Source organism: Macaca nemestrina, chromosome 7 (assembly GCF_043159975.1).
Source record: "Macaca nemestrina isolate mMacNem1 chromosome 7, mMacNem.hap1, whole genome shotgun sequence".
In the NCBI taxonomy this organism is placed as follows: Eukaryota; Metazoa; Chordata; class Mammalia; order Primates; family Cercopithecidae; genus Macaca; species Macaca nemestrina.
The window spans coordinates 32,996,110-33,020,559 of NC_092131.1; the positions used below are offsets into that span (position 1 = coordinate 32,996,110).

Here is a 24,450-nt window from a genome sequence, read left to right on the forward strand (position 1 = left end):
GAGTTGCAAGTTAGTGTTCCTTCTGCTACTCTCCCTAAGTCAGGCTGGACCACTTCCAACCACTGCTTCATGAAACACAAGTCACTTCTGGAACTTCTGTGCTTCATCCACCCAACGCTACATGTCTGGTACCTTGTTGGGCCCTGAATTTAGAATACTGTGGGTCCCAGCTCTTGCAGTCGACCTCCTTTCGATAGAATGGGGCAAGCAATGCCTATTTTGCAGGTTTACCAGATAAATTAAAGCTTCTAACACCAAGTCCTGTTCTTCCTTTCATTCAACCTAATTTGTTTTTCTATCTACTAGAGCTCTAGTTCTACCCTCTGGGACCCACTTCCCTCCCGTGAGACCTTCACAGAGGGATGGCCTCACTGCAAGAGAGCTCAGCAGACAGGGACTGTGGAAAGGCAAGGCTGTGTTTAAGCCTGGAATCCATCACACCTGCCACCTACAGTCTAGGTTAGCTACCAACCCTGTACACTCACCCTCACTGACCACTGCTCCTAGGAGGTCATCAACTCTCACCTGTTCATGTGTATTGACCTTGAGCATCTTGGTACATGAGGTAATCAAATCCAAATGAAATGAGATGCTCCCACCCCTCCCAAATCCACCACTGAAATAATGTAAGCCCCCACAAAAAATGCAAGTCTACTGGTGTTTTGAAAGGGCTTCATCAAGATGGTGACCCCAAATTCTCTAGAGTATGGCTTGACGGGCTGAAGGAAGCTGGGGCATTAAAAGACTATGATGCTTTTGAAAACTTAAAAAAAAAAAAAAATCCTAAGCCCCCCAACCATCTGTATGGACCCCTCCTCTCAGTCAAGGGCACTCCAAAGTTAACCTGAAAAGCTAGTTTGGGCCATGGTGGGAAGAGGGAGCCAGCCATGGCTCATTATACCCTAAAACAGGCTCCTTAAGTCTGATGAGAAGCATTTACAATCTGTTTTCTCTGAAGCCTGCCGGCTGGAGGCTTCATCTGCGTAAAACCTTGGTCTCCACAACTCCTTACTGTAACCCAGACATTACTTTCTATTGATTCCAGGTCTTTAGATAGTAACTCTTTCAATAAATTGCCAATCAGAAAATCTTTGATTCTGCCCATGACAACACCCCTAGGCCTTGAGCTGTCCTCCCTCTATAGACCAAACCACTGTACATCTTACAGGTATCGACTGGTGTCTTATGTCTCATTAAAATGTATTAAATGTGTAAAACTAAGTTGGAACCAGACCACCTTGAACACATGTTCTCAGGATCTCCTAAAGGTGGTGTCACAGACCATCAGTCACTCACATTTGGCTCAGAATAAATCTCTTCAAATATTTTACAGAGGTTGACTCTTTTTGGCAACACTTTCCTGGCTGGCAGTCAGGATTCTACCTTCTGTCAAATTAGGACAGTGTTAACTTCCACATAAGGGATTTCTGATTCCACAAGATAACCAACAGGACCTTAAGTGGTTTTCAATGATGTCAGTGCAACAGTGCTGGGGACTTGTACCACCTCGGTAGCCAAAAGGAACACAGATACAGGAACCCTGTTTGAGAACATCTGCCCTTTAATTTGCATTTAAAATCAGTTTCTTTAAATACTTTAGTTACAAGTTCTGAATAGTGAAGACAGAGTAGTAGATGCTGCAGGCACTCAGTATTGGCTCCCACCCCTTCCCCCCTCCCCCACCCCCAGGCCTCACTTCTTGGCTCAAGATACAAAAGGGCACTCTCTACTGGCCCTGGTGTCAAATGTCAGCAGCCTCAGGCCTGGATGCGGTTGGATACAAAGCCATGAATCCCAGTAGCTTTCATTCGCATTTAACCATGCTCCAAGGAATTCCAATGATTGTGCCCAGATCCACGGGCAACACACCTTAGAAATGACCTCATCCATTTCACTACTATATACTAACACCCTCAGGGTGGTTTCCTACCCCAGTCCATGTCCTCCAGATCTGTGTCCTGCAGAGGAAGAGACAAGGCCCCACTATAACGCAGGAAGGAATAAGAACTGCCTCCTCAGCCCACGTGCTTAAAGCAACTTAATTGAAAAGCTCAAGTCAATCTGAGTCAGTCTAGAGGAGACCTCCCCTCCCTAGTCTCTACCAGGCTACGGCCCTTCCTCGGGACCATGCTCGGTCCCACTGCCTTGATGTGCTAGAATCTGCTCTAAGAACAAGGTGCTAGAATGAGGCCCAGCAACCAGGAAAGGGTTTGGAAAGGGTTGCTACAGCCCCAGCTGTGTGAGATTGTGCCAAGACGAGTCTTCCTGGTGTAAGCCTATGATGGAGAGCGTCGGCGCGGGCTCTCCTATGGTGATTACAACACGTGACCTCAGGGGACCTCTGCCCTCTCCTCCCACTCACACGCCCAGATCCCCTGGCCTGTGCTTCCTGGAAGAGGTAGAAGAGGCATCTTGAAGTCAATGACAACGGAGAATGAAGGTGCCACTGAAGAAGCAAAGCAGCACCTCTTTGCCTGTGTTCAATCCCTCCACACAAGTGGAATCAAGGGAGAATGTGAACAGCCAGGACAGAGGCTGCTCTGAGCTTGGGAGGCACAGCATCCTCCTAAACATCTCTGCAGAACAAACTTTCAAAAGATAGGAACTTAATAACATGGTCCCCGGGGTTTCTCTATAGTATACCAGCACTAGGGAGAAGCAAAATCATCTCTGCGGAGGGTTGATGGAAGAAAGGCAGGAATATGGATGAGCATCCATTAAGGCTCTCTCTCTCAAGCCTAAGGAATTAAGATATTCGAGGGTACGAGACAGGTGCAGAGAGGGAGAGAGCCTGGCAGGAACACCAAGAAAAGACCTGTGACTGCTGGTTACATAGTGCTCTGCTTCCTTGCTTGAGGCCAACAGCATGTGCCTGCCTGTCACCAGGCTAACCCGGGACCCATGACGGGACAGGGAGAAGACTGATTTTCAGTTCCTGCATGATCAATTTATAGGGTGTGTGGGTTCCTCCTAAAGATCCAGGAGGAGGACTCTGGGATCCTCTACCGCTGCCTTGATTTTGCGGAGGAAAGTCACAGCCTCTCTGCCGTCAATCAGCCGGTGGTCGTAGGTCAGTGCCACATACATCATGGGCCGCACCTCCACCTACAGAGAGGAAAGGTCAAGAGGTTTGTCCCCAGCAAGCCACAGCCAGCCTTGCTGAAGGAGGAGATTTAGCACGGCCCATAAGAAAGTTCCTATTTCCAGAGCCTTTCCTATTGATGTTGCCTCTGCATATTTACAGTATTTTCAAAGACCAGGCCTTACCCTCAGTGCAAAGCTTCCCCACTCAGAAACAAAGTTTGCCAAGAAAACTGTCCTCTCACAACTGTCTTTTATTTTTTAAAAACATACTCTGCCCTCTAATGCATCTGCTGCCTACGAGGAAAGTCTTCCCTTCAGTTCTGGCTGCCTGTACTTGCTTCTCTGGTGTTAGAATTTAAAAAAAAAAAAAAATTAAGCTGGGGTCTACAAATTCTGGAATTGTATGTGTAGTTGGGTGTGTGGGCATTTTCCAGGAAGATCTACGGATTTTGGTTTCACACAGGAGTCAGTAACCCAAAAAGATTCTAAACACAGGAGTTCCCAGAAAGCTTTTGATATCAACATATCTTCTAAGGGCCAGCTCAAGCCCCTTTAATACTTAATTCTCTGAACTCCTGGGAAACTTCCAAGCTTTATCATACAACTTGCCAGCTCGTAGACTGACATGCATAAATGTCATCTGTTTCCCAGGGGCAAGGGACCATGTCTCCAACTATATCCCCCACTCCATAGAAGCAAACAAGCCTTCTCAGCTCAGTGGTTCTCAAACTTGAATATGCATCAGGATCATCTGCACTTCTTCTTTAAGTCTGGGATGGGGTCTAAGAATATGCATCTCTAACAAGGTCCCAGATGATGTTGATCCAGACCACAATTTGATAATCAGTGCCTTAGCTATTAGAAACTAAGAAATGGAACTTAGGCCTAGAATTATAGTTAATGTTTTGCAATTAGCATTTAGTTGGATTTCCCCTTGATCAAGACCTAGCCACTAGGACCTTAGAAGGGAGTTCCTACCTTGCCTCCTACAGCCACTGGCCTGTCAAAGATGCCATGCATCCCCAGGATGGCAGACTGAGGGGGGTTGATAATGGGTGTTCCAAAGAGCGAGCCAAAAACGCCTCCATTACTAATGGTGAAGGTACCGCCATCCATATCTTCAATGGCAAGTTCATTCTTTCGGGCCTAAAAACAGATTTCGTCATTGAAATATTAAGCCAACCCAGCTTCCTTCATGTAAAGTCAGTCCATAATCCCAGCACTTTGGGAGGCTGAGGCAGGAGGACTGCTTGAGGCCAGTTCAAGGTCAACCTGGGCAACACAGTGAGACCCCACCTCTACAAAAAACTTTATTAGCTAGGCATGGTGGTGCACACCTGTAGTCCCAGCTACTCAGGAAGCTGGGGCAGGAGAATCGCTTGAGCCCAGGAGTGCAAGGCTACAGTAAGCTATGACTCTACCACTCTACTCCAGCCTGGGCAACACAGCGAGACCCTGCCTCTAAAAACAAAAAAGCAAAGGAAGTCCAGAAAGCTTGTATCATGAGATTGATGGCACAAGCGCCAGCCTCCGTGTGACAGTTGTCCGGCTGAGGTGTCTATGACCAGGGCTCCACCAGAGAAAAGGCACAACTGCATAGAGCTGAAGACTTCAAAGAAGATCTTTTCTAGCAGGTCTCATCTGATGAGATTTCAGTTACCAGAGCGCGGTGAACTCCACCAGATAGATAAAATACTTAGCTCTCATGGGCCACTGCTTTTCTCAGGGGCTATGCACTTGACGTTCCATGAGCACTGCTCGCTGGCGAGCCCAGCCTTCCGAAGGCTCTTTTCCCTCGCCTGCTCAGCAGCTTGTATACATCTTTCTACTTTACCTTCTCTCCCAGTTCAGTGATGGTCCGTTCAATATCTGCATAATTCATAGCTTCCACATTCCTGATGACTGGAACCACCAGACCCTGAAGAGGGTGAAGAGCTGTTTTCAGTTGCAAATTAACATTACCTTTTATAGTTACAATTCCCTTGATTCAACCAGTGGTATCCCCTCCCTAGAATACCTTCATTACTCAATGTGATTAACAGAAAGTCTTAAGATAAAAGAATGTGGCATGGTTTAAAAGAAAAAAAGTTACTAACTCCTTCCTAAAAACACAGAATTAAAGAAATGATTTCTCTTGTGTGATCTCCTTCTTCACACAGATAAGGTGAGAGTCTAAGACCAGCGTTCCCCATCTCCTGCCCCAACATACCCGTGGGGTGGCCACTGCAACACTGATGTCAATATAATCCCTATACACCACCTCTTTGGTTGTATCGTCAATCACTATGAGAGAGAAAATACATGTTACACACAACTCCCCAGGCAGGCCAAGGCTAATGAGGTAATATCTGCATTAACAGAGTAAAAATCTGCAGAGCTTGATACAGTGTGGGCGGACCAACCACCATGAACACCATTGCATTATGCAAGGCAGCTGGCATTCCACTTACTCCATCCCAACCAAGCATAGTATCTCCCAAGTCCCCTGACTGCGCCTGGGCAGAGGAGCATCCATTTCTTTGGCAGCCCTAAGAAGGGCTCAACACACTGGCTTACATAGGATAGGTATGCACTAAATTCTCGTTAAGTAGCTCTATTCAAGCTCTGCCTTTGCAGAGAATGACTAACGTTAACAAATGTTCCAAAAAAGGGCAAATTCGGAAAGGAAAAGGGGTACAGAGATGCTACACATTCTCTGCTTCCGACTCTCAACAAGAGTAAGAGGGGAGATCCAAGAGTAAGCGGGGTGATCTGGCTTTGAAATATGCTACCTTGAGAGATGGCAAACCAGCATCTGAAAATGTACACCTAGCACTAATGGGAAAATAAAGGCTTGGGAATCATTTCCACAGAAAGTCCACGTTGTATTGTTAGATAAGACATCCGGAGGAAGCATGTAACATGAAAAAAGAGGCCATGAGAACTTTTGAGAGCCGCCTACATGTGTGGGCAAGCAGAAGGGGGCCACTGAAAAAGACAGTCAGTCAGGGAGGCATAAGAAGAATGGGAAAAACAAGAAGAGGTATACATATGGGCAAAACAAAGTTGGCCTTCTACCTCCTTAGAGCACACTATTCAACAGGAGGGACTAGGGCTTCTGCTTCTAGACCTTTAGGGCCCCTGACATTGCTGAGGATGGCAAAAGTATCACTGCCCCCTCTCCAATCTCCCAAGGAACAGAGAAGTGTGTCAACAGGAAAGCAAAGTGCTTGTTAGGTCCACACTACAATGACATAGGTGAGTAAAAAGGAAAGAAAATGAGCACCAAGTCCATCAAAGAGAGGCCAAGCCCAAGCTCCCAGTGAGGCCCATCGACCTGAGATCGATGGTCAGCCAGGAGCCTACACCAAGTGTGGAAGTCAGGCCCCAAGGTAACAGGGCCTGTGGAGCTGGGGAAGGGGAGGAAGCCAGAACACGAGCTTCCACCTTGATAGGAGACAGCCTGGAGAACTGGGCTATCCCACAACTGCTTGCTGCCTGAGCAGCTGCCAAGCAGTACACTGGGAAGAGAAACTGTTCTGCCCAGCTGGTGGGGAGAAAGTAATCATGATGCTGCTTCAAGGAAGTGAACCAAGAAATCCCTGGGGAAGATACCCATATTTCTACAGGTAGCAAATAAAAAGCCTTGGTCTGTTGATCCTCTGCATGTGGGAGCAGGTCTGTGCTCATACACCTACCTTCCAGGACCTCTCTGATTCTGGCCACAAGCAACTCACCTGCATTTACAACAGGCTGTTCCTGCAAGGCAAAGGCTGAGGCCTTCACAAATGCCGACATGAAGCCTAGTTTGAGGTTATGTTTCTTCAAAAAAGCCTCTTTGTGCCGAGCCCTCATCTCCTGGATGTTACTGTGAAAACATTACAAAACAAACTGACCACAAAGCCTGTATTTTGACTTTCACACAGGTTTCTCACTCCATATACACAATCAGGTGAGAGCTTTTCCCTCACTCTGGACCATTACCTTAGTTCAAGTTTTGAAATAGTCTACCTGAGGTTAACACAGTAACTCTGTTCTTTTACAAAGAAATATAAAGGAATCAGGCCCAATCTGTCTTTAAGGTGGGTTAAGCTCTTTACAGCGCTCCTTCATGGTCTAGAAGTCAGATTTCAGTGACACATCATATGAACAAGAGATCACACAGCACACCAACATCCTTCCCCTGAATAACTGAGCTATCCATCTTGAAAAAAAAAATTGTTTTAAAGTATAAACAAAATCTACAAAATAAGCAATATTCTTATTTATTGTTAGAATACAAAAAAAAAAAAAAACCCACTAAATCTGAGTATAACTCCCATGTGATACTCCTCGTATCTCTTGATTAGTGGAGACTAAAATAAACACTTCACAGGTACATGAGGCTCCATGTGGGAAAAAGCAGTCATGACTATGCACGGAAGGGTATAACCCAGTGTTCTTTCAGACTCATAGAAAGTCATATTCATTCTTCATCTTTCCAGAGTTAGCAGTTCCATCCACTTATTCTTTCAAACAGGCACTAACACCTACTACATGTGAGGGTCAGGGCCAGGCACCAAGATACAAAGCTAATTAAGACATAGCTCTTGCCCTTAAGATTAGTTTAATGGCTGTGATTTCTTGGTATTCAGAAAAGTGGCCACCTGTGGTTTAGGCTGCTCCCCTTCAGATGAAGCAGCAAGTCTTCTGAAAAGCCTTTACAACATGAACAGCCTTTATTCTCTTGGGACTGGTTTTTTTCAAAGACACATTGCAGAGTTAGTGGGAAATGGCTTTCCCATCACTTTGCTGCAGAAACCTCAGTATTTATCGGAATGTAATAATGCAGTTCTACGATGAAAATTGAATTTAACTTTATCTCAGGGCCAAATGCTCGGTTCTCCCTTTCTCCCTCTAATGGCCTAATTAGACATTAGCATGAAAGGTAAGATGTGGTACAATTTTAACAGCCCCCTTCAAATCTTTTGTTTTTGAAAAAGGAAGTTTTTCCAAGGGGGACTGATTGGGTTTAAAATGCTTGTTTTCCTGATTCTAACCTTATTTAGTGCTAGGATTACCACCCTAAAGACATTACTGGTTCCCAAGACACAAGAGCTGCAGAAGAGGGAAAGAGATGTGATAAACATCTCTGCTCTCAAACCTGCCCAAATGTCATTGTCTGGTCATTAAGTAGTTTCTATTTCAGAGCTCTGCCCTTGGAGGCAAAGGCTGGGACAACAGGGAAAGGGAGAAGGTCTCAGAAAGGTCCCTTATGGGTTAGCTGATCAGCACAAGACCCAAAGGGCACTCGATCTAAACCAAATTAGGCTGCAGCAAGACTGCAAGCCATTGTTAAGTGACACCTTGATTAGCTGCTGAAAGGAGATCCAGCTATTATGCTTACTTTCCAATCAAAGCTGTTGGGCCAACTGCATCTTTCAGGGACACAAATATTTACATGTTTTGTCTTAAGAAATTGGGTAGAATTTCAAAGTCCAATTCAATTTGTGTACAATTTGGCCCTAATGCACTGAAACATAAGCTGCAGCCTTTGTGATTCATTAGTCAAGGTCCTTCCCCTACATCCTATGAACAAGAGAGAAATCTTTGGCTTGAATGTCATCCAGTCTCTTCAGAAAGTTTCCCAATAGAATGGATGACATCCAGTAAAACAGGTCGCAGAGCCCTACTCTAAACAATACCACAGCACACTACCAAGAAAACATCCCTTCTCCCTATTTTTCAAAGCCTTTCCCAAGAAAAGCAAATTTCTCTAATGAAAAGTAGATATGCAGACTAAACCCTCAGGACAAAAAGAGACAAAGAGATGACCTGAGACTTGATTTGCTTCCTGACTTAAATATAAACTCCTACCCTGGCATTCAAAACATTCTGAAGTAAGGATCCAACCTTCTTTACCATTCTTTGCTATACATAATCCTCACAACAGAAATGATTTTTGACAATTTCTCAAATGTGTCTTCTACTTTCCCATCTCATGGTCTACACTGTTAACATCGTCTGGAATGACCTTTCTCCACAAGGCTGACAAAATGCTAGCCATTCTTGAAGACCTGTTTAAAAATTCTTTTCTGGCCAGGCCTGGTGGTTCATGCCTATAATTCCAGTGGGAGACCAAGGCAGGAGGATGGCCTAACCCTAGAAGTTCAGGAGACCAGCCTGGGCAACATAGCAAGACCTTGTCTCTACAAAAACTAAAAAAATTGGCCAAGCCTGGTGGCACATGCCTGTGTTCCCAGTGGTCCCAGTCATTTGGGAGGCTGAGGCAGGAGGATCACTTGAGCCTCCCAAGTAGCTGAGACTATAGGTCCACACCACCGTACCTGATTTTATTTTATTTTTTTTGAGATAGAGTCTCATTCTGTTGCCCAGGCTGGAGTGCAGTAGCACAATCTCTGCCACTGCAACCTCCTCCTGGGTTCAAGCAATTCTCGTGCCTCAGCCTTCCCATTAGCTGGGATTATAGGCACGCGCCACCATGCCTGGGTAATTTCTGTATTTTTACTAGAGGCAGAGTTTCACCATGTTGGCCAGGCTGGTCTCGAACTCCTGGCCTGGCCTCATGTGATCCAACCACCTCAGCCTCCCAAAGTGTTGGGATTACAAGTGCGAGCCACTGCACCCAGCCCTCACTTGGCTAATTTTTAAATTTTATGTAGAGACAGTCTCGCTATGTTGCCCAGGGTGGTTTCCAACTCCTAAGCTCAAGCGATCCTCCTTCCTCGTCCTCCCAAAGCTCTGGGATTACAGGCACGAGCCATGGCGCCCAGTCTATAACCCCACTGAATTCCACAGTACGGTACTCTGTACACAGTACACACTCAAAACATGTTTGTCAAATTTCTCTTCCTGACAGTGCTGATACCTGAACACATCAAAATCTTGAAGAAAAGAGGTGAGTCAACAATTAGCTCACTACAGAAATGGGCATACCCAGTGAATTAGTACCTTTGGTTAACATTCTAAGGTTAGTTAAAAACACAACTTGTTTTCCATTTCACTATCAAAGCTGGGTAAAATGAAAGACAAGCCTAGCCTATCTTTGCCTTTTCATCTACCCGATTCTGAATCACTTAGGAAAACATGTAAGGAGCAACCCCTGTGTAAAAGAAGTAGGATGTGGTGCCCAGGCTCTCGGCATGCTGTCAAGGCTTCTCCATCCCGAGTGGGAGACCTTTGCATAAACCACGTTGGCCTGGTTGTCCCATCTCTGTTTGGCAACCTGACACTAGTCAGAGTGTACAACTATGACTACTCTCATTTATCAGAAGTCACAAGATTCAGGTTTAAAAGTCTAAAATGCTAAGTTGTTGGGTTTTTCTTGAGACAGGGTGTCTCAGTCTGTCACCCAGGCTGGGGTGCAGTGACATGATCTCAGCTCACTGTACCCTCAACCTCCTGGGCTCAAACGATCCTCCCATCTCAGCCCCCCAAGTAGCTGGGGCTACAGGTGTGCACCACCACATTTGGCTAATTTTTGTATTTTTTGTCGAGGTGGGGTTTCACCTTGTTACCCAGCTGGTCTTGAACTCCTGGACTCAAGCAATCTGCCTGCCTCGGCCTCCCAAAGTGCCAGGATTATAGGTGTGAACCACTACACCTAGCCAAGGCTAAGGTTAAGGTCATGGAGAAGGCAGGCATAGTATCAGGAAAGCCAATTAAAGAAGAAGCCAGTGGGTCGCTCTGTGAAAGTTAACAATAAACAGGCCGGGCGCAGTGGCTCACGACTGTAATCCCAGCACTTTGGGAGGCTGAGGCGGGTGGATCACGAGGTTAGGAGATCGAGACCATCCTGGCTAACATGGTGAAACCCCATCTCTACTAAAAAAATACAAAAAATTAGCCGGGCGTGGTGGCAGGCGCCTGTAGTCCCAGCTACTCAGGAGGCTGAGGCAGGACAATGGCATGAACCCAGACAATGGCGTGAACCTGGGAGGTGGACCTTGCAGTGAGACGAGATCGCCCCACTGCACTCTAGCCTGGGAGACAGTGAGACTCCGTCTCAAAAAACAGAACAACAACAAAAAAAACAATAAACAAAGCAAAGAAATACCTCTTCCCTGACAAGTTAAGTTTTAGAATCAGCACTAGATAAGGAGATAAGGACAGGGGCAAGTTCGAGTGTTCTCTAAGAAAAAAGGGCCTAGGGGATAACAGGGGCTAGAGACACTACCTCATGTCAATCTCATTAAAAGTTGTCAGCATTGCACATGTATTCTGGGCCTCCTTCAGACGCTGAGCAATGCGCTGCCGCATCCTGTTCATTTTCTCCTGAAAGCGAGAGTGGAACAAGCATTGATAATCTGATCTCTCTGGGTCAAGCATTCCCCGTGTAGTCAGAAAGAACATGGCCTGCCACGAGTGGATGGCCAAGGGCTATAGTACCTAAGTAAAACAAGAGCTCCAGGCTTCCCTTTCCTGTAGTGGCCCTTTCTCCTCCAAGCAAAAACATGCAAACACAGGCCAAAACTACTCACTCAGATGTGCCTGAAGCTTGACCAAGAATGAAGGCTCAGAAACGGTGATTTAAAAACCAAAACCAATTTATGAAAGAATGTAGTGTAGTGTAGTCTAGCCAACATAAGAATCATAAGAAAAAGGGCACTTTCTATTGCTAAAGACTTGCATGACAATAGCTATTTGTGGAACAGAACCTCATAAGCAACAAACTTTTGAGGCTATCATATTTTTAGGAAGTATTCTCAGGCAGAAGAACCACACTCTTGACCATACTTCCTTGAGGTTTTATGTCTGCACCTGACAGCTATTGCTACTGAGTATTATCCCTTAGCTACAGCTAAGTATCCCGGAAGTATAGGAATAGAGCTCACTAAACCACCTCTCTGAAGTGTGTGACATCGTGGGAGGAAGGGGGTGAGTTACTAAGCTACCATCCCCTACAAATATTTAACTTACCCAAGGCTTTCACTGAGCATAATATAGCAGGAAAGCCACTGAACAAGTGTTCAGAAGACCTCGGGTTCTAGTTCTATCATTTGATGGTGATGTGACTATGAAGAAGTTATATTCTAAACTCCCTTTGTCAAGGTTGAGGGAATGAGCTGCCAGCCATTCAAAGGTAGGCACCACCACACCCATACTCCACTAATCTCAACACTGCCCCCTGCCTCTTTCCTGGAAGTGGTCCGCAGAGGCTTACCCGATGTTCTGAACGCAGACCTTTGCCAGCTCCTGGCTCAGCTAGTGGTGGGGCAGCAGTAGGTTTCACTGCAGACACTGAAAATGAAGACAGGATAAAGTGGCATCAGACAAAGAAAGAAACATCTACTGAGTTTGTGCCAGTGCTTTCATATGTCCTGTTACTTAACCTTCAAGATATTCTGAGGTGTATTAGTATCACTCCAACTTCACAGATGAATAATCTGTTCAGATAAATTAAGTGACTAGCCTAAAGACACACAGCTAGTAACAGAAAGCTGAGATGCAAAACAGAACTTCAGATACAAAGTCGAGAATTCTTTCTACAAGGCAGTCAACCTGGCCTGTTCAGAACCATGATTAGTCTTAGAGTTTACCCTGAGGCAACATATTAGACGAGATGTTCCCCCACATGACACGTGGGAGTTGGAAGCCTACCAGGTTTGCTAGAAGGAGGTTGTGAGGGTGAGGGCACTGGTGGCATCTGAGTGGGTATGGGTGCTGCAGGGGGAGGAACTGGCACTGCTGTAGGTTCTGCCTTTGGGGCTGCAGCAGCAGGAGCTTCGGCCGGTTTGGCCTTAGCAGGAGCAGCTGAAAAACAAGAAAAGTAGATGCCACTGGCACTATCTGAAATGGAAAGCAACCAAATCACAGCTACTAAGCCAAATTTAGTGGCAAAAACTCTAGCTCCAATCAAGTAACAAATGTCTACTGGGTATTGGCAATATGCAAGGCACTATGAGACACACACACAATGACATAAGGCACTATTCTCTATTCCTCAGGGTCCCTGAATGTCCATCAGATAACTGGCTCAATTTAGCTCCCTCCTCGATTTCACAGGTTTCTACTGAATAAATTCAGCAAGTACTTTCAAAGCACCTACCAAGCCCAAGAAAATGTAAACTTCCAAGAGAAAAAAAAAAGTCTAGGCAATTTAAAATATTGAAATGCATACATAAACGTATTTCTAATTACTGATACTCTCCATCCTCTATTCTAACATTATATATGCAAGAATACTACTAAAAAATAGGCTGGGTGCAGTTGCTCACGTCTGTAATCCCAGCACTTTGGGAGGCCAAGGCAGGCGGATCACGAGGTCAACAGATCAAAACCATCCTGGCCAACATGGTGAAACCCCGTCCCTACTAATACAAAAATTAGCTGTGCGTGGTGGCACGCACCTGTAGTCCCAGCTACTCAACAGGCTGAGGCAAGAGAATCACTTGAACTCTGGAGGCAGACGTTGCAGTGAGTCAAGATCAGGCCACTGCACTCCTGCCTGGGCAACAGAGCAAGACTCCATCTCAAAAAAAAAAAAAAAATTCATCGAGGGCTGACTTAGGCTTAAAAAAGCGCTTCATCCAGGATGACTCATAAATCACTGAGGTGGCCAAGTAATAATCTCACAACTTTAAATGAAATGTTTGTTTCTATTTTTCACCCATCTGGACATTACATCCAGGGTTAGTGCTAAGACAAACTTCTGCAACAGGAGGACTACCCTTATTTCCTAGCCTTCTACCATACATGTTTTCTACTCCGAGCTTCTGGTCTTGCCTGATTAACCTCAATCATGTGGTCGATCTGCATTATTAGTGTAACAATGAAAAAGAAATAGACATTTGTGACTCGTTGGTCTACGAGTATGATTCTCGCTTAGGAAAAAGAAATAGACATTTTAGTGGTTATAAAATTTCACTAAGAGTCAGATAAACAGTTATTAATCTCTAATCCTATCAGGTCTAGTACAAATTATTTTGTTTCTCATTTCTTCCCAAAAGAAATACCAACCCTTCCTAGAGATATGAGAGAATAGATGTGATAAGAAACAACACTGAATTCCCCATAATAGACAATGAGCATTTCCTTTGAGCATTACGTCAGTGCTCAGAAAGTTCTGAAGCATTTCAGATTTTGGATTTTCAGTTGTGGAGCATTTTAGATTTTGGATTTTCAGTTGTGGAGCATTTTAGATTTTGGATTTTCAGTAGTGGAGCATTTCAGATTTTGGATTTTCAGTTTTGGAGCATTTCAGATTTTGGATTTTCAGTTTTGGAGCATTTCAGATTTTGAGTTTTCAGATTAGGTATGCTCAATCTGTGTATCTATAAGAAAAGGTTCAGTTTCTCAGCTCCTGCTAAGAAACACCCATGGAAAGAACAGAGTATGAGGTTTATTTTTTAAAAAATAAACTTTTCTTCTAGAATTTGACATTTAAAGTTCACACTATATATAAATTTACCCCTTATTCCCTCAACTAAGGGCAGCTGGAATGACAGAGTCTTTGACATATCAGGGAATTAGCACATTATGCTCAGTCCCAATCCCAAGAGGGAACACTGGAGACCTTGAGCACCAGGAGAACTTCTTTACCACCAGTTTTCCTGAGTGTGAAAAGCGGAGTGCCTCCTTCGACTTTTCCCCCATCAGGTACCAAAAGAGCTTCAATCACGCCATTTGCTGGTGATGGAACCTGCACAGATGTCTGGAAGAGGAAGACAGATGGAGGAAGTCCAAATGTTTATCCAGCATTAGAAAATTAGCTGTATAGAATCTCCAACGAAGCCGGGCACGGTGGTTCATGCCTGTAGTCCCAGTACACTGGGAGGCCAAGGCAGGTGGATCACTTGAGGTCAGGAGTTCAAGACCAGCCTGGCCAACATGGTGAAACCCTATCTCTACTAAAAACTACAAAAATGTAATCCCAGCTACTTGGGAGGCTGAGGCAGGAAAATCGTTTGAACCTGGCAGGTGAAGCCAGTATCGCACCATTATACTCCAGCCTGGGTGACAGAGCAAAACGCCGTCTCAAAACAACAACAACAACAAAAACCTCCAATGAGTCACAAGAGTGGTAACACAATATATAAGGCCCTGCACACAAACACCTAAGGCCACAATTTCAGAGCAAAGGTGATGACAAGTCAACGCTATTGTGAAGATTCACTCTTTCTGTCCTTTCTCAGAAACATTCAGGCAATATTCAGTTAATAGGTTTCCAAGTGATACAGGAAAAACTGGAAACAGCTTACTTACCCTCCTCACCCCATCACCACACACTACAAGACTAAAGCTACTAAATGAAGTACATAGTACACACACAGCAAACAATTTAAAGTTAAATGCAGGTCAGGTGCGGTGGCTCACGCCTGTAATCCCAACACTTTGGGAGGCAGAGGCAGGCAGATCACCTGAGGTCAGGAGTTTGAGACCAGCCTGGCGAAACCCTGTCTCTATAAGAAGTACAAAAATTGGCCGGGCGCGGTGGCTCAAGCCTGTAATCCTAGCACTTTGGGAGGCCGAGACGGGCGGATCATGAGGTCGGGAGATCGAGACCATCCTGGCTAACACGGTGAAACCCCGTCTCTACTAAAAAGTACAAAAAACTAGCCGGGCGAGGTGGCGGGCGCCTGTAGTCCCAGCTACTCGGGAGGCTGAGGCAGGAGAATGGCGTGAACCCGGGAGGCGGAGCTTGCAGTGAGCTGAGATCCGGCCACTGCACTCCAGCCTAGGCGACAGAGTGAGACTCTGTCTCAAAAAAAAAAAAAAAAAAAAGTAGTACAAAAATTAGCCAGCCGGGTGTGGTGGCATGCGCCTATAATCCCAGCTACTAGGGAGGCTGAGGCAGGAGAATCGCTTGAACCCGGGAGGTGGAGGTTGCAGTGAGCTGAAATCAGGCCACTGCACTCCAGTCTGGGCAACAGAGCAAGACTCCATCTCAGAAAAAAAAAAAAAAAAAAAAAGGAAGTTGGCCGGGCGCGGTGGCTCAAGCCTGTAATCCCAGCACTTTGGGAGGCCGAGACGGGCGGATCACGAGGTCAGGAGATCGAGACCAGCCTGGCTAACACGGTGAAACCCCGTCTCTACCAAAAAAATACAAAAAAAAACTAGCCGGGCAAGGTGGCGGGCGCCTGTAGTCCCAGCTACTCAGGAAGCTGAGGCAGGAGAATGGCGTAGACTCGGGAGGCAGAGCTTGCAGTGAGCTGAGATCCGGCCACTGCACTCCAGCCTGGGCGACAGAGCACGACTCCGTCTCAAAAAAAAAAAAAAAAGGAAGTTAAATGTAAAAAGTTTTTTTTTAAATTGAACAAATCCAATAATTTTACAACTGAGGTTAGAGCTAGTTAAAAATTATCTCTAAACAACGGTTAAGTCCCTGTTTCATTAGGTTAACTAAGGGAAGCCCATGAAAAACTGGTAATATAAGATAAGCCTACCTTGTCAGTTTCAATCTCACAAACCACTTCATCTTCTGCAACGGTGTCTCCAACAGCTGAAAAGACAATCAAAGGCTACCTGTTAGCGGGGAGCCTCCAGTATGTTACAAGAACCCTTTCCTACAGGGCCAGCGGAAAGTACATATGTAAAGAAAAGGGCAGAGCTATAAATTCTACAACTATCCTTGGCGGAGGAGAGAATTTTAGAAAGCACTTAAACTTAAGAAGTGAGAGGAGCCAGGCACAGTGGCTCACGCCAACACTTTGTGGCAGGCCAAGGCGGGCAGATCACCTGAGGTCAGGAGTTTGAGACCAGCCTGACCAACATGGTGAAACCCCATCTCTACTAAAAATACAAAAAACTTGGCCATGCGTGGTGGTGGGCACCTGTAATCCCAGCTACTCAGGAGGCTGAGGCAAGAGAATCACTTGAACCTGGGAGGTGGAGGCTGCAGTGAGCCGAGATCATACCACTGCACTCCAGGCTGGGAACAGAATGAGACTCTGTCTCAAAAAAAAAAAAAAAAAAAAAAACCAAAAACAAAAAGAAAAACAAGAAGAAACTAAATCTTACCTTTCTCCCACCTGACATCTCCCTCTGTGACAGATTCTGCAAATGCTGGGGTTTTGACTGTAACCAAGTCATCCTCTAGGAAAAATGCAAAAAAGAAAATCACAAGTAGTTCATTTTTCATTATTTTTCTTTAATTAAACTCAATCACTTGTTGCTCTTCCCATAAAATTGCATTCCCAAGAAGGCAGCTACTTACTGCATACAGCTGTAGTTCTGAAGAAGCGAACACTGAAGACACTGTTGTTGTTAATGCTACAAAAGAAACACACGTTAACTCCTTTAGCAGGTGAACCACTCACACTTTAGTTAAGGCCCCATGGGTCACCTTTCCCTTAAACAGTGACTCCTGACCAGGGGTGTACATCAGTGTCACTTGGGGAGGAACCTTTTCAAAGTTCACATGTCTAGGCCTCTCCCCCAGGGATTCTGACTCAGCAGGTCTGGAGTAGAGCCTAATGACCCAGGTACCTTAGACGGTGAGCTCCCCAAGTACGCCCAGGCCCCTGTGTTGCAATGCAATGCCAGCTCTCACAAAACAGACTTACATTTGGTTCTTTAAAGAAAAAATAAGCACCTTGGTCCTTTGTAGACTGAAAGGACTTAGAATCTTGATTTGGTTTTTTGTTTTTTAAGAGACAGAGACTTGCTCTGTCACCCAGGCTGCAGTACAGTGGCATGATAATAGTTCACTGTAACCTCGAACTCCTGGACTTAAGGGATCCTCCCACCTCTGCCTCCCAAGTAACTGGGACTACAGGCACATGCCACCCAGCTAATTTTTTTAAATTACTCTTTGTAGACTATGGACTTCATTGCCCAGATGGGTCTCCAAGATCCTGCCCAAAGCGCTGGGATTACGAGGGTGAGTCACCATGTCCAGCCAGGTCTCTTTCTTAACTAAATCCAGAATAGATATATGGCTTGCCCAGGGTACAAGCCATTGTGCAAGGTATAATGGAATTTCTGCCCTCAAGATAACAGATTCAGATCAGATAAGGCAGCAAGATTAACAAGACTAACTCGGAAGTAAAACAAGGTGTTATGCCAAAAAAACCAAAATAAAAACCCCAAAACAAAAAAACCACACACAAACTCCATATGGTATCTCCTACTCGGTTCTCTTGCTAGAAAGCAGCACATCAATACATTCTGGACTCGTTCAAAATGAACCTCAAAGACCAAGGCATTTACAAATATGGCCTTTACAGTAATAACAGAAACTGGAGAATGAACTCACCCTGTATGCACAAAGCCATTAACAGTGGTTACCTCTGAGGGGTGAGAGATATAGACATACACGGTATCTCTGGTTATGTGTTGCACACTTACACCATTTGGGAGAAAGATTTGGATTGATGGGGACTTTCACTTTTTACACTTCAGGATTGTTTGAATATTCTACAACAAGCATTTTTATAATAGAAAAGTAAAATAGATTTAAGTTGCCTTTAGGTATTTTTACTTTTATAATGTCAAAATAACTGTAAGGTCTATGTATAACCAAGAAAAAAATGAAGATATTTAAAAACTACAGAATACAAAATGTTCTTCATATAGTTTGTAACCATGTAAAGTACATGCCTACAGGCAAGAACTAACAGGCAACATGCAAGTGCAGAGACTGCTCTGCAAGTCATCCAGGAACCCAGAGCGGTGGCCACCACTACCAAGAGGCATTCGGGGGGGCTAGAGGACAAGGATAAAAAAGTCTTCTCATGGACACCCTTTTTACTTTTTGAATTTTTAACCATGTAAATATAATACTATTAAGTAAAAACATAAAACCAAAAATTGTTTTACAATAAAAGATTTCTTAAATAAAGTGGGTACCTTATTCACAGAAAAGGCACAACACACACAAAGATACTGGAATAGAGTGACATGATCAGGGGTGATCCCACACACAGTTTACTTTTTCCTCATTATTTACTTTCAAATATTTAGTGTATTTATGGTAGAGATTCATGATTGTCCCAATTTTCATTTAATTGCAGATGAGTAATACATTTTGAATATCTAAATAACTAGATGTTCACTGCAGGATATTATAAATAGCAAAAAGAATACTTACAATGGGATCATACCACACAGTAGAAAATGAAATCATTTTGTAACCTGCTTTTTCCCACTTTTCATAGTGTGAACATCTGAACGTGCTACAGTTTAGCCAATCCCTTGCTCTTTGCCATTTTGAGATAAATCTGGTTATACCAGTTCTTTAGTATAGATTCCTAGAGATGGAACTGCTAGACGAAAAGGTACACACAGGCCAGGCCATGGCTCACGCCTGTAATCCCAGCACTTTGGGAGGCTGAGGAGGGCGGATCACCTGATGTTAGGAGTTAGAGATCGGCCTGGCCAACATGGTGAAACCCCATCTCTAGTAAAAATACAAAAATTAGCCAGGTGTGGTGGCGTGCGCCTGTAATCCCAGCTACCCAGGAGGCTGAGGCAGGAGAATTGCTGGAATCCGAGAGGCAGAGGCTGCAGTGAGCCGAGATCGCACCACTGCACTCCAGCCTGGGCGATAGAGCAAGACTCCGTCTCAAAAAAAAAAAAAAAAAGAAAAAAAGGTACACACATTCAAAGACATAACTATCAAATTGCCCTCCAAAATAACACAGGAATTCATATTTCTAGTACTGAGTGCAACATTTACTCAATTTAAAAAAACCAGCCAGGCACCGCAGCTCACGCCTGTATCCTCCACTTTGGGAGGCTAAAGCAAGTGGATGGATTGCTTGAGCCCAGGAGTTTGACACCAGCCCGGGTATCATGGCAAAACAATCCCACCTCTACAAAACATACAAAAATCAGCTGGGCATGGTGGCACGTGCCTGTAGTCTCAGCTACTCAGGAGGCTGAGGTGAAAGGATCTCTTGAGCCCAGGAGGCTGAGGATGCAGTGAGCCAAGATCAGGCTACTGCACTCCAGCCAAAGTGGCAGAGCAAGATCCTGTCTCAAAACAAACAACAACAACTCTCATTGTGATGTACAGTAAGCAGCTCATCCGCTGACCCCTTCACTTTGAGGATTCTCCCTGTAGAGAAAGCAACCTGACAGCTGTTGAACAGATAAGTAGGGAGCATTCTCTTAGCATCACCACGGAAACATTTGGAATGCAAAGCAGCATTTAAGCAACATTCATACGCAGAAGTTAATCTGAAACACACATGGGTGGCCTTTCTCCAAACTCTGCATTAGGCAGCAACAGCATTCCCTCCAAACTAGTCAGTCCCAGGACTCAACCAGTTTTAAGCTTTTACTGTTTTTAAAAATGAGTAACTATGCTACTGAGAGGATGCTCTCAATCTCCACAATAAATGTAACCTTGAGCCTTTCAGCTGCACTTACATCCAAATAGAGTGTCTAGGAGCACCCTTCTATATCCCACAGAAAGAGGGTTCCAACTTAACTTTCATTACAATCTAAACACCTGTGGAGAGCGGGCACACTCCTAGTTCAACACCTGACATGGAGCTGATGCTCAAGGAACATCACATGGGAAAAGTGAACATCGAGGTTAGTCTAAGGACTCAACATAATCACCTCAATTTCTAGGTCTGGAGGCCAGTGAAGAATTCAGATGGTCAAATTTAGAACTTTATGTCTTAATAAATAACCCGTGGCCACATGTCTGTACTCCCCAATGATACTTACACAACCTTCCTGCTGTTAGGGTAACCTGGTCCCTGGCATAAGGAGACCCCTGCAAGAAACAAAATAACTCTTAACCAACAACGCTTATCTCACAAAGGATACATGCTGGGAATGGAAAAGAGGTCTGCTCACCCCCAACCCTGAGACAGAGCCGTTATATCAACGGCAACAGATAGAATCTTTATCATAGAGTCCTGCTTCTCAAACTTTTCCAAAGTAGCCTTAGTGGCAGAGAGCAACTGGGTATGTGAGATTGAGTGGGAATGTGTTTGGCCGGGGAGGAAAGAGAAAAAATTTGATGGCACAGCCCAAAGTGATTATATAATCTCATTTTCCTTAAAAAGTCAGAACTTTTCATTATTCCTGTATGTTTTCATAATAAAATGTCTCTCGCCAAGTCTCCAAATACAACTGAAGCCTGAGAAAGACAGGGGATGGCTTATACTGTGACTATACATAACCCAATTTGAGAAGCAAGGAGGATATTTGGTCCGGGTTTGAAAAGCCTGGGTTGGAAATCTTATCACCCGAACCCTAGTGGTAAAGATTTGGCTACTTTAGGTTCAGGGTCTCCAGCTTGTCCTAGGGCTGAGAAAATCATGTCCCCATCTTACAGTGTATTGACTTCCCATGCCATTCTGAAGTCTTCCGCCCTGGTCACTCTCAACAAGGTGAAAGCCCCTTTCTGCCCACCAGCTGTCCTTATCAGAGTCAACTGCATTTCCCCAACTGATGACTAGTAACTACAGCTGCCTCTTCTGAATTCTTTCTTATGTCTTTTTTCTTTCAGATTAACAATTCTTTCTGAACCATAGGCTCAAGAGACACCAAATGAGAGCTAGCTCTCTCTTATGCCCACCTCCTCACAAACATCCCAACACAGGTAAGCCAGTCACCTCTATGTCCAGCAGCCAATGACTATGCAGTGCAAATTCTAAGCATGGTATGTTCTTGAACTAGAATAGCTGGTGCCCCACATTGATTTTGGAAACCTGGAGTCTAATTCAGAGTTCATCCTACAGCACATTTCATTTGTACAGTGCTTTAGGGTTTATAAAAAGCTTTCCCATAATGACTTCACTTTGATTTTACAGTCTCACAACTCTCTGAAGTGGAACGACTATCTGCCATCATTCCCATTTCATATAAGCAGGGCTTCTGGAGGTTAAGTGAGTAGCCTAAGGTGAATCCCTGAGCCCAAATGCAAATCCCCAAATGCAAGGTTCTTTCCATTGTCCTGCCCACCTATAAAGTGGAGAAAATGTTCACTTACATTGTTCAGGGTTCCCACTTGAAAAATACATTTGTTATTGAGAGTCCACTACAAGCTGACATTGTGCTAGGTGCCTTATGTTCTCATAACTCAGGATAAAGTCCACACACTTTACATGATCCTGTACCGTCCAGCCCACTCTATCTTTCCTGCCAGACAGGCTTCTTCCCATGTCTATCACTGGTCAAGTCCTTTCCTGTCTGAAAACCTTTGCACAAGCAATTCCCTTTGCCTGGAATACATTTTCTTGGCTCTTTTATATTCAGGTCTCAGTTAAATGTCACTTCTTCAGGGAAGCCTTTACTGACATTTCCAACCTTCCCAAGCTGGGCTACATCATTCCACCCTTTCATCAAACCCTTTATTCCTCTCTCGTAGTAACCACAATTTAATTATGCCCTTGTCGGAGCATAACTGTATACCTGCTCTCTCTCTCCAGCTAGCCCATAAAATCTCGAGGCTAGAGTCCATCTGTATCCCTGTTACCCAGAACAGTGGCTGGCATATAGTAAACACTCAATAAATGATCTGTTGAGTCTATGAGTAAATGAGAGCATGGTGGGTTAAGAGTTCAGGCTGGGTCAGGTAGACCTGGCTGGATCAACAGCTGGGTGTGTGACCATGGCCAAGGCTTTTAAGCTCTCTTGTCTTGGGTTATGCATTTGTAAAATAGAAAAAATACTTTTTACTGTTTTGTGATGATTACAAAATTCACAGAAAGCAGTCATATAAATGCTTGGCACAAAGAAAGCCCACAAGATCAACTCATTCAACAAATACTTAGGCTAGGCATGTAACAGAAAATAAGCTATGGATGACACTTTTTTTTTAAACTAGTGGGATAAAATCTAAACTCCTTCAAGTCTCTATACCATCTTCTATCTCATGCCACTCTCTCAGTTAACCAAAATACTCTGGCCAAATCACCTTTTTTCCAGTTCTTAAGTTCTGCCAACCTCTTTTCTTCCTCAGGGTCTTTGTACATGCCATTCTCTTTCTCCCGGGCTTCACTGGGTTAGCTCCGTCACATCCTCCTGGCCATAACTTTTTTTTTTTTTTTTTAAGACAGAGTATCCTGTCGCCCAGGCTGGAGCGCAATGGTGCGATCTCGGTTCACTGCAAGCTCCGCCCTCCCGGGGTTCACACCATTCTCCTGCCTCAGCCTCCCGAGGAGCTGGGACTACAGGCGCCCACCACAATGCCGGGCTAATTTTTTGTATTTTTTAGTACAGATGGGGTTTCACCGTGTAAGCCAAGATGTCTCGATCTCCTGACCTCGTGATCCGCCCGCCTCGGCCTCCCAGAGTGCTGGTACTACAGGCGTGAGCCACCGCGCCCGGCCATGGCCATAACTTTTAAGTCACCTCAGAAATTTCTGGGCTCTTCTGTCCACCCTCACATGTTTCCTTCTCAGCAGTTACAAAAATTTGCCTTTGTTCGCTTGTTTAGCAATTGACACTATCCAACTAGCCAAGGAGCTCCACGAGGGCAAGAACTGTACACTTCTGTATCCACTCCTGTATCCCTAGTGTCTAGCACATTGCCTGACACAGTAGAAACTCAACAACTACGAGCTAAATGAATAAACGATAGCTCATGATTATGTAGCACTGTGTCTCACTACTCTCTGAACCGAACTGTCTTTAGGTATTATGAGAAACACAGGCACCCCCGAGTTCCTCACATACTGCTCTGTCCAGGAGCAGAGCATTTTAGGTGACGGCAAGGGCAGAACTTACCAGGCAGGGAACGTCTCCCTAGAGGGCAGTTCCCCTGTTGAGAAAGAAGACATTATCGACGTCACCCAAGATGGAAAAAAAAAAAAAAAAAAAAGAACACCCAGCTTTTTCTTCTAAGTACACGCTCAAAGCTGTACCAGTGGTGGTGACAGGTGAATCTCGTAACTCCAAAGGTGAATGTAACACACCGTGCTGGCAGTCCCAATCAACACGCTGGGCCTGCCAAACTATCTCAACTTCCCAACGGGACTCACTAATACCCACTGATTTTAGCAGAGCAAGAGGAGACGGGCGCCGAATCCCGCCAGAGGACTCCGCCGCGCCTCCTCCCTAACTCTGAGTCGAGTAACTGGACGGGCGCGGCTCCCCAGCTCCAGCGCGGAGGGTGGGGTACAGCAGGAAACGTTTCCCGCGGGCTGCCTGAAGAAGGCAGGGGGCCACTGGGCTCCGCAAAACGGTCCCGAGGGCAACCACGGCCCCCGGCCGCCCAGCCCGCGCGGCCTCCGCGTCCCAGTGCCCTTGGTGCCCGGTCTGGCCGGCGCGCCGCGCCCCTGCCTTCCAGGCCTCCTGTCCGCCCGCCAACAGACTCCTCACCCGTCGAGGCCCCGGCTCGGCCAGACCGTACCTTCTGGAAGGCAGAGAGCGAGCGGCTGAATGCCCGGGACACACAGCGTGACCGCGACAGCATCGCGGCGGCGGAGCCGAGGGCGGGCGGACACCGGATATAGGGCCCGGCAACAACCGGAAGTGGGGCGG

General features: G+C 45.2%; 1 protein-coding gene and 1 long non-coding RNA gene across 4 annotated transcripts; one reads left to right on the forward strand and one right to left on the reverse strand.

Annotated features, from left to right (window-relative positions):
- Nucleotides 1–1,538: 1,538 nt before the first annotated feature.
- LOC105495816 (dihydrolipoamide S-succinyltransferase) lies at nt 1,539–24,450 on the reverse strand. Its single transcript, XM_071099840.1, has 15 exons — nt 24,320–24,450; nt 23,695–23,728; nt 20,683–20,731; nt 17,219–17,274; nt 17,023–17,097; nt 16,449–16,504; nt 14,605–14,716; nt 12,664–12,816; nt 12,227–12,303; nt 11,240–11,337; nt 6,801–6,931; nt 5,294–5,367; nt 4,919–5,002; nt 4,063–4,230; nt 1,539–3,105 (listed from the first exon to the last, which is right to left on the reverse strand). Exons 1-15 carry the CDS (start codon nt 24,380–24,382, stop codon nt 2,971–2,973), a joined length of 1,365 nt encoding a protein of 454 aa, XP_070955941.1. The 5' UTR covers nt 24,383–24,450; the 3' UTR covers nt 1,539–2,970.
- Nucleotides 20,412–23,319, forward strand: LOC112429196 (uncharacterized). Of its 3 annotated transcripts, none has more exons than XR_011625723.1 (4): nt 20,412–20,544; nt 21,473–21,565; nt 21,777–21,865; nt 23,188–23,319. It is a non-coding gene; the product is annotated as an uncharacterized lncRNA (long non-coding RNA). The 3 variants fall into 3 exon arrangements; XR_011625724.1 differs by having other exon boundaries at nt 21,777–21,851; nt 23,183–23,314; XR_003021348.2 differs by lacking the exon at nt 20,412–20,544 and adding an exon at nt 20,810–20,925.

Coding starts and splice junctions, on each gene's coding strand:
- LOC105495816 (XM_071099840.1), bottom strand. CDS start 24,382: ATGCTGTCGCGGTCACGCTGTGTGTCCCGGGCATTCAGCCGCTCGCTC. Junction 14,717..16,448: donor GTGAGATTGAAACTGACAAG/GTAGGCTTATCT, acceptor TTCCTCTTCCAG/ACATCTGTGCAGGTTCCATC. Junction 5,368..6,800: donor ACAGCCTGTTGTAAATGCAG/GTGAGTTGCTTG, acceptor TCTCTCTCATAG/TGATTGACGATACAACCAAA.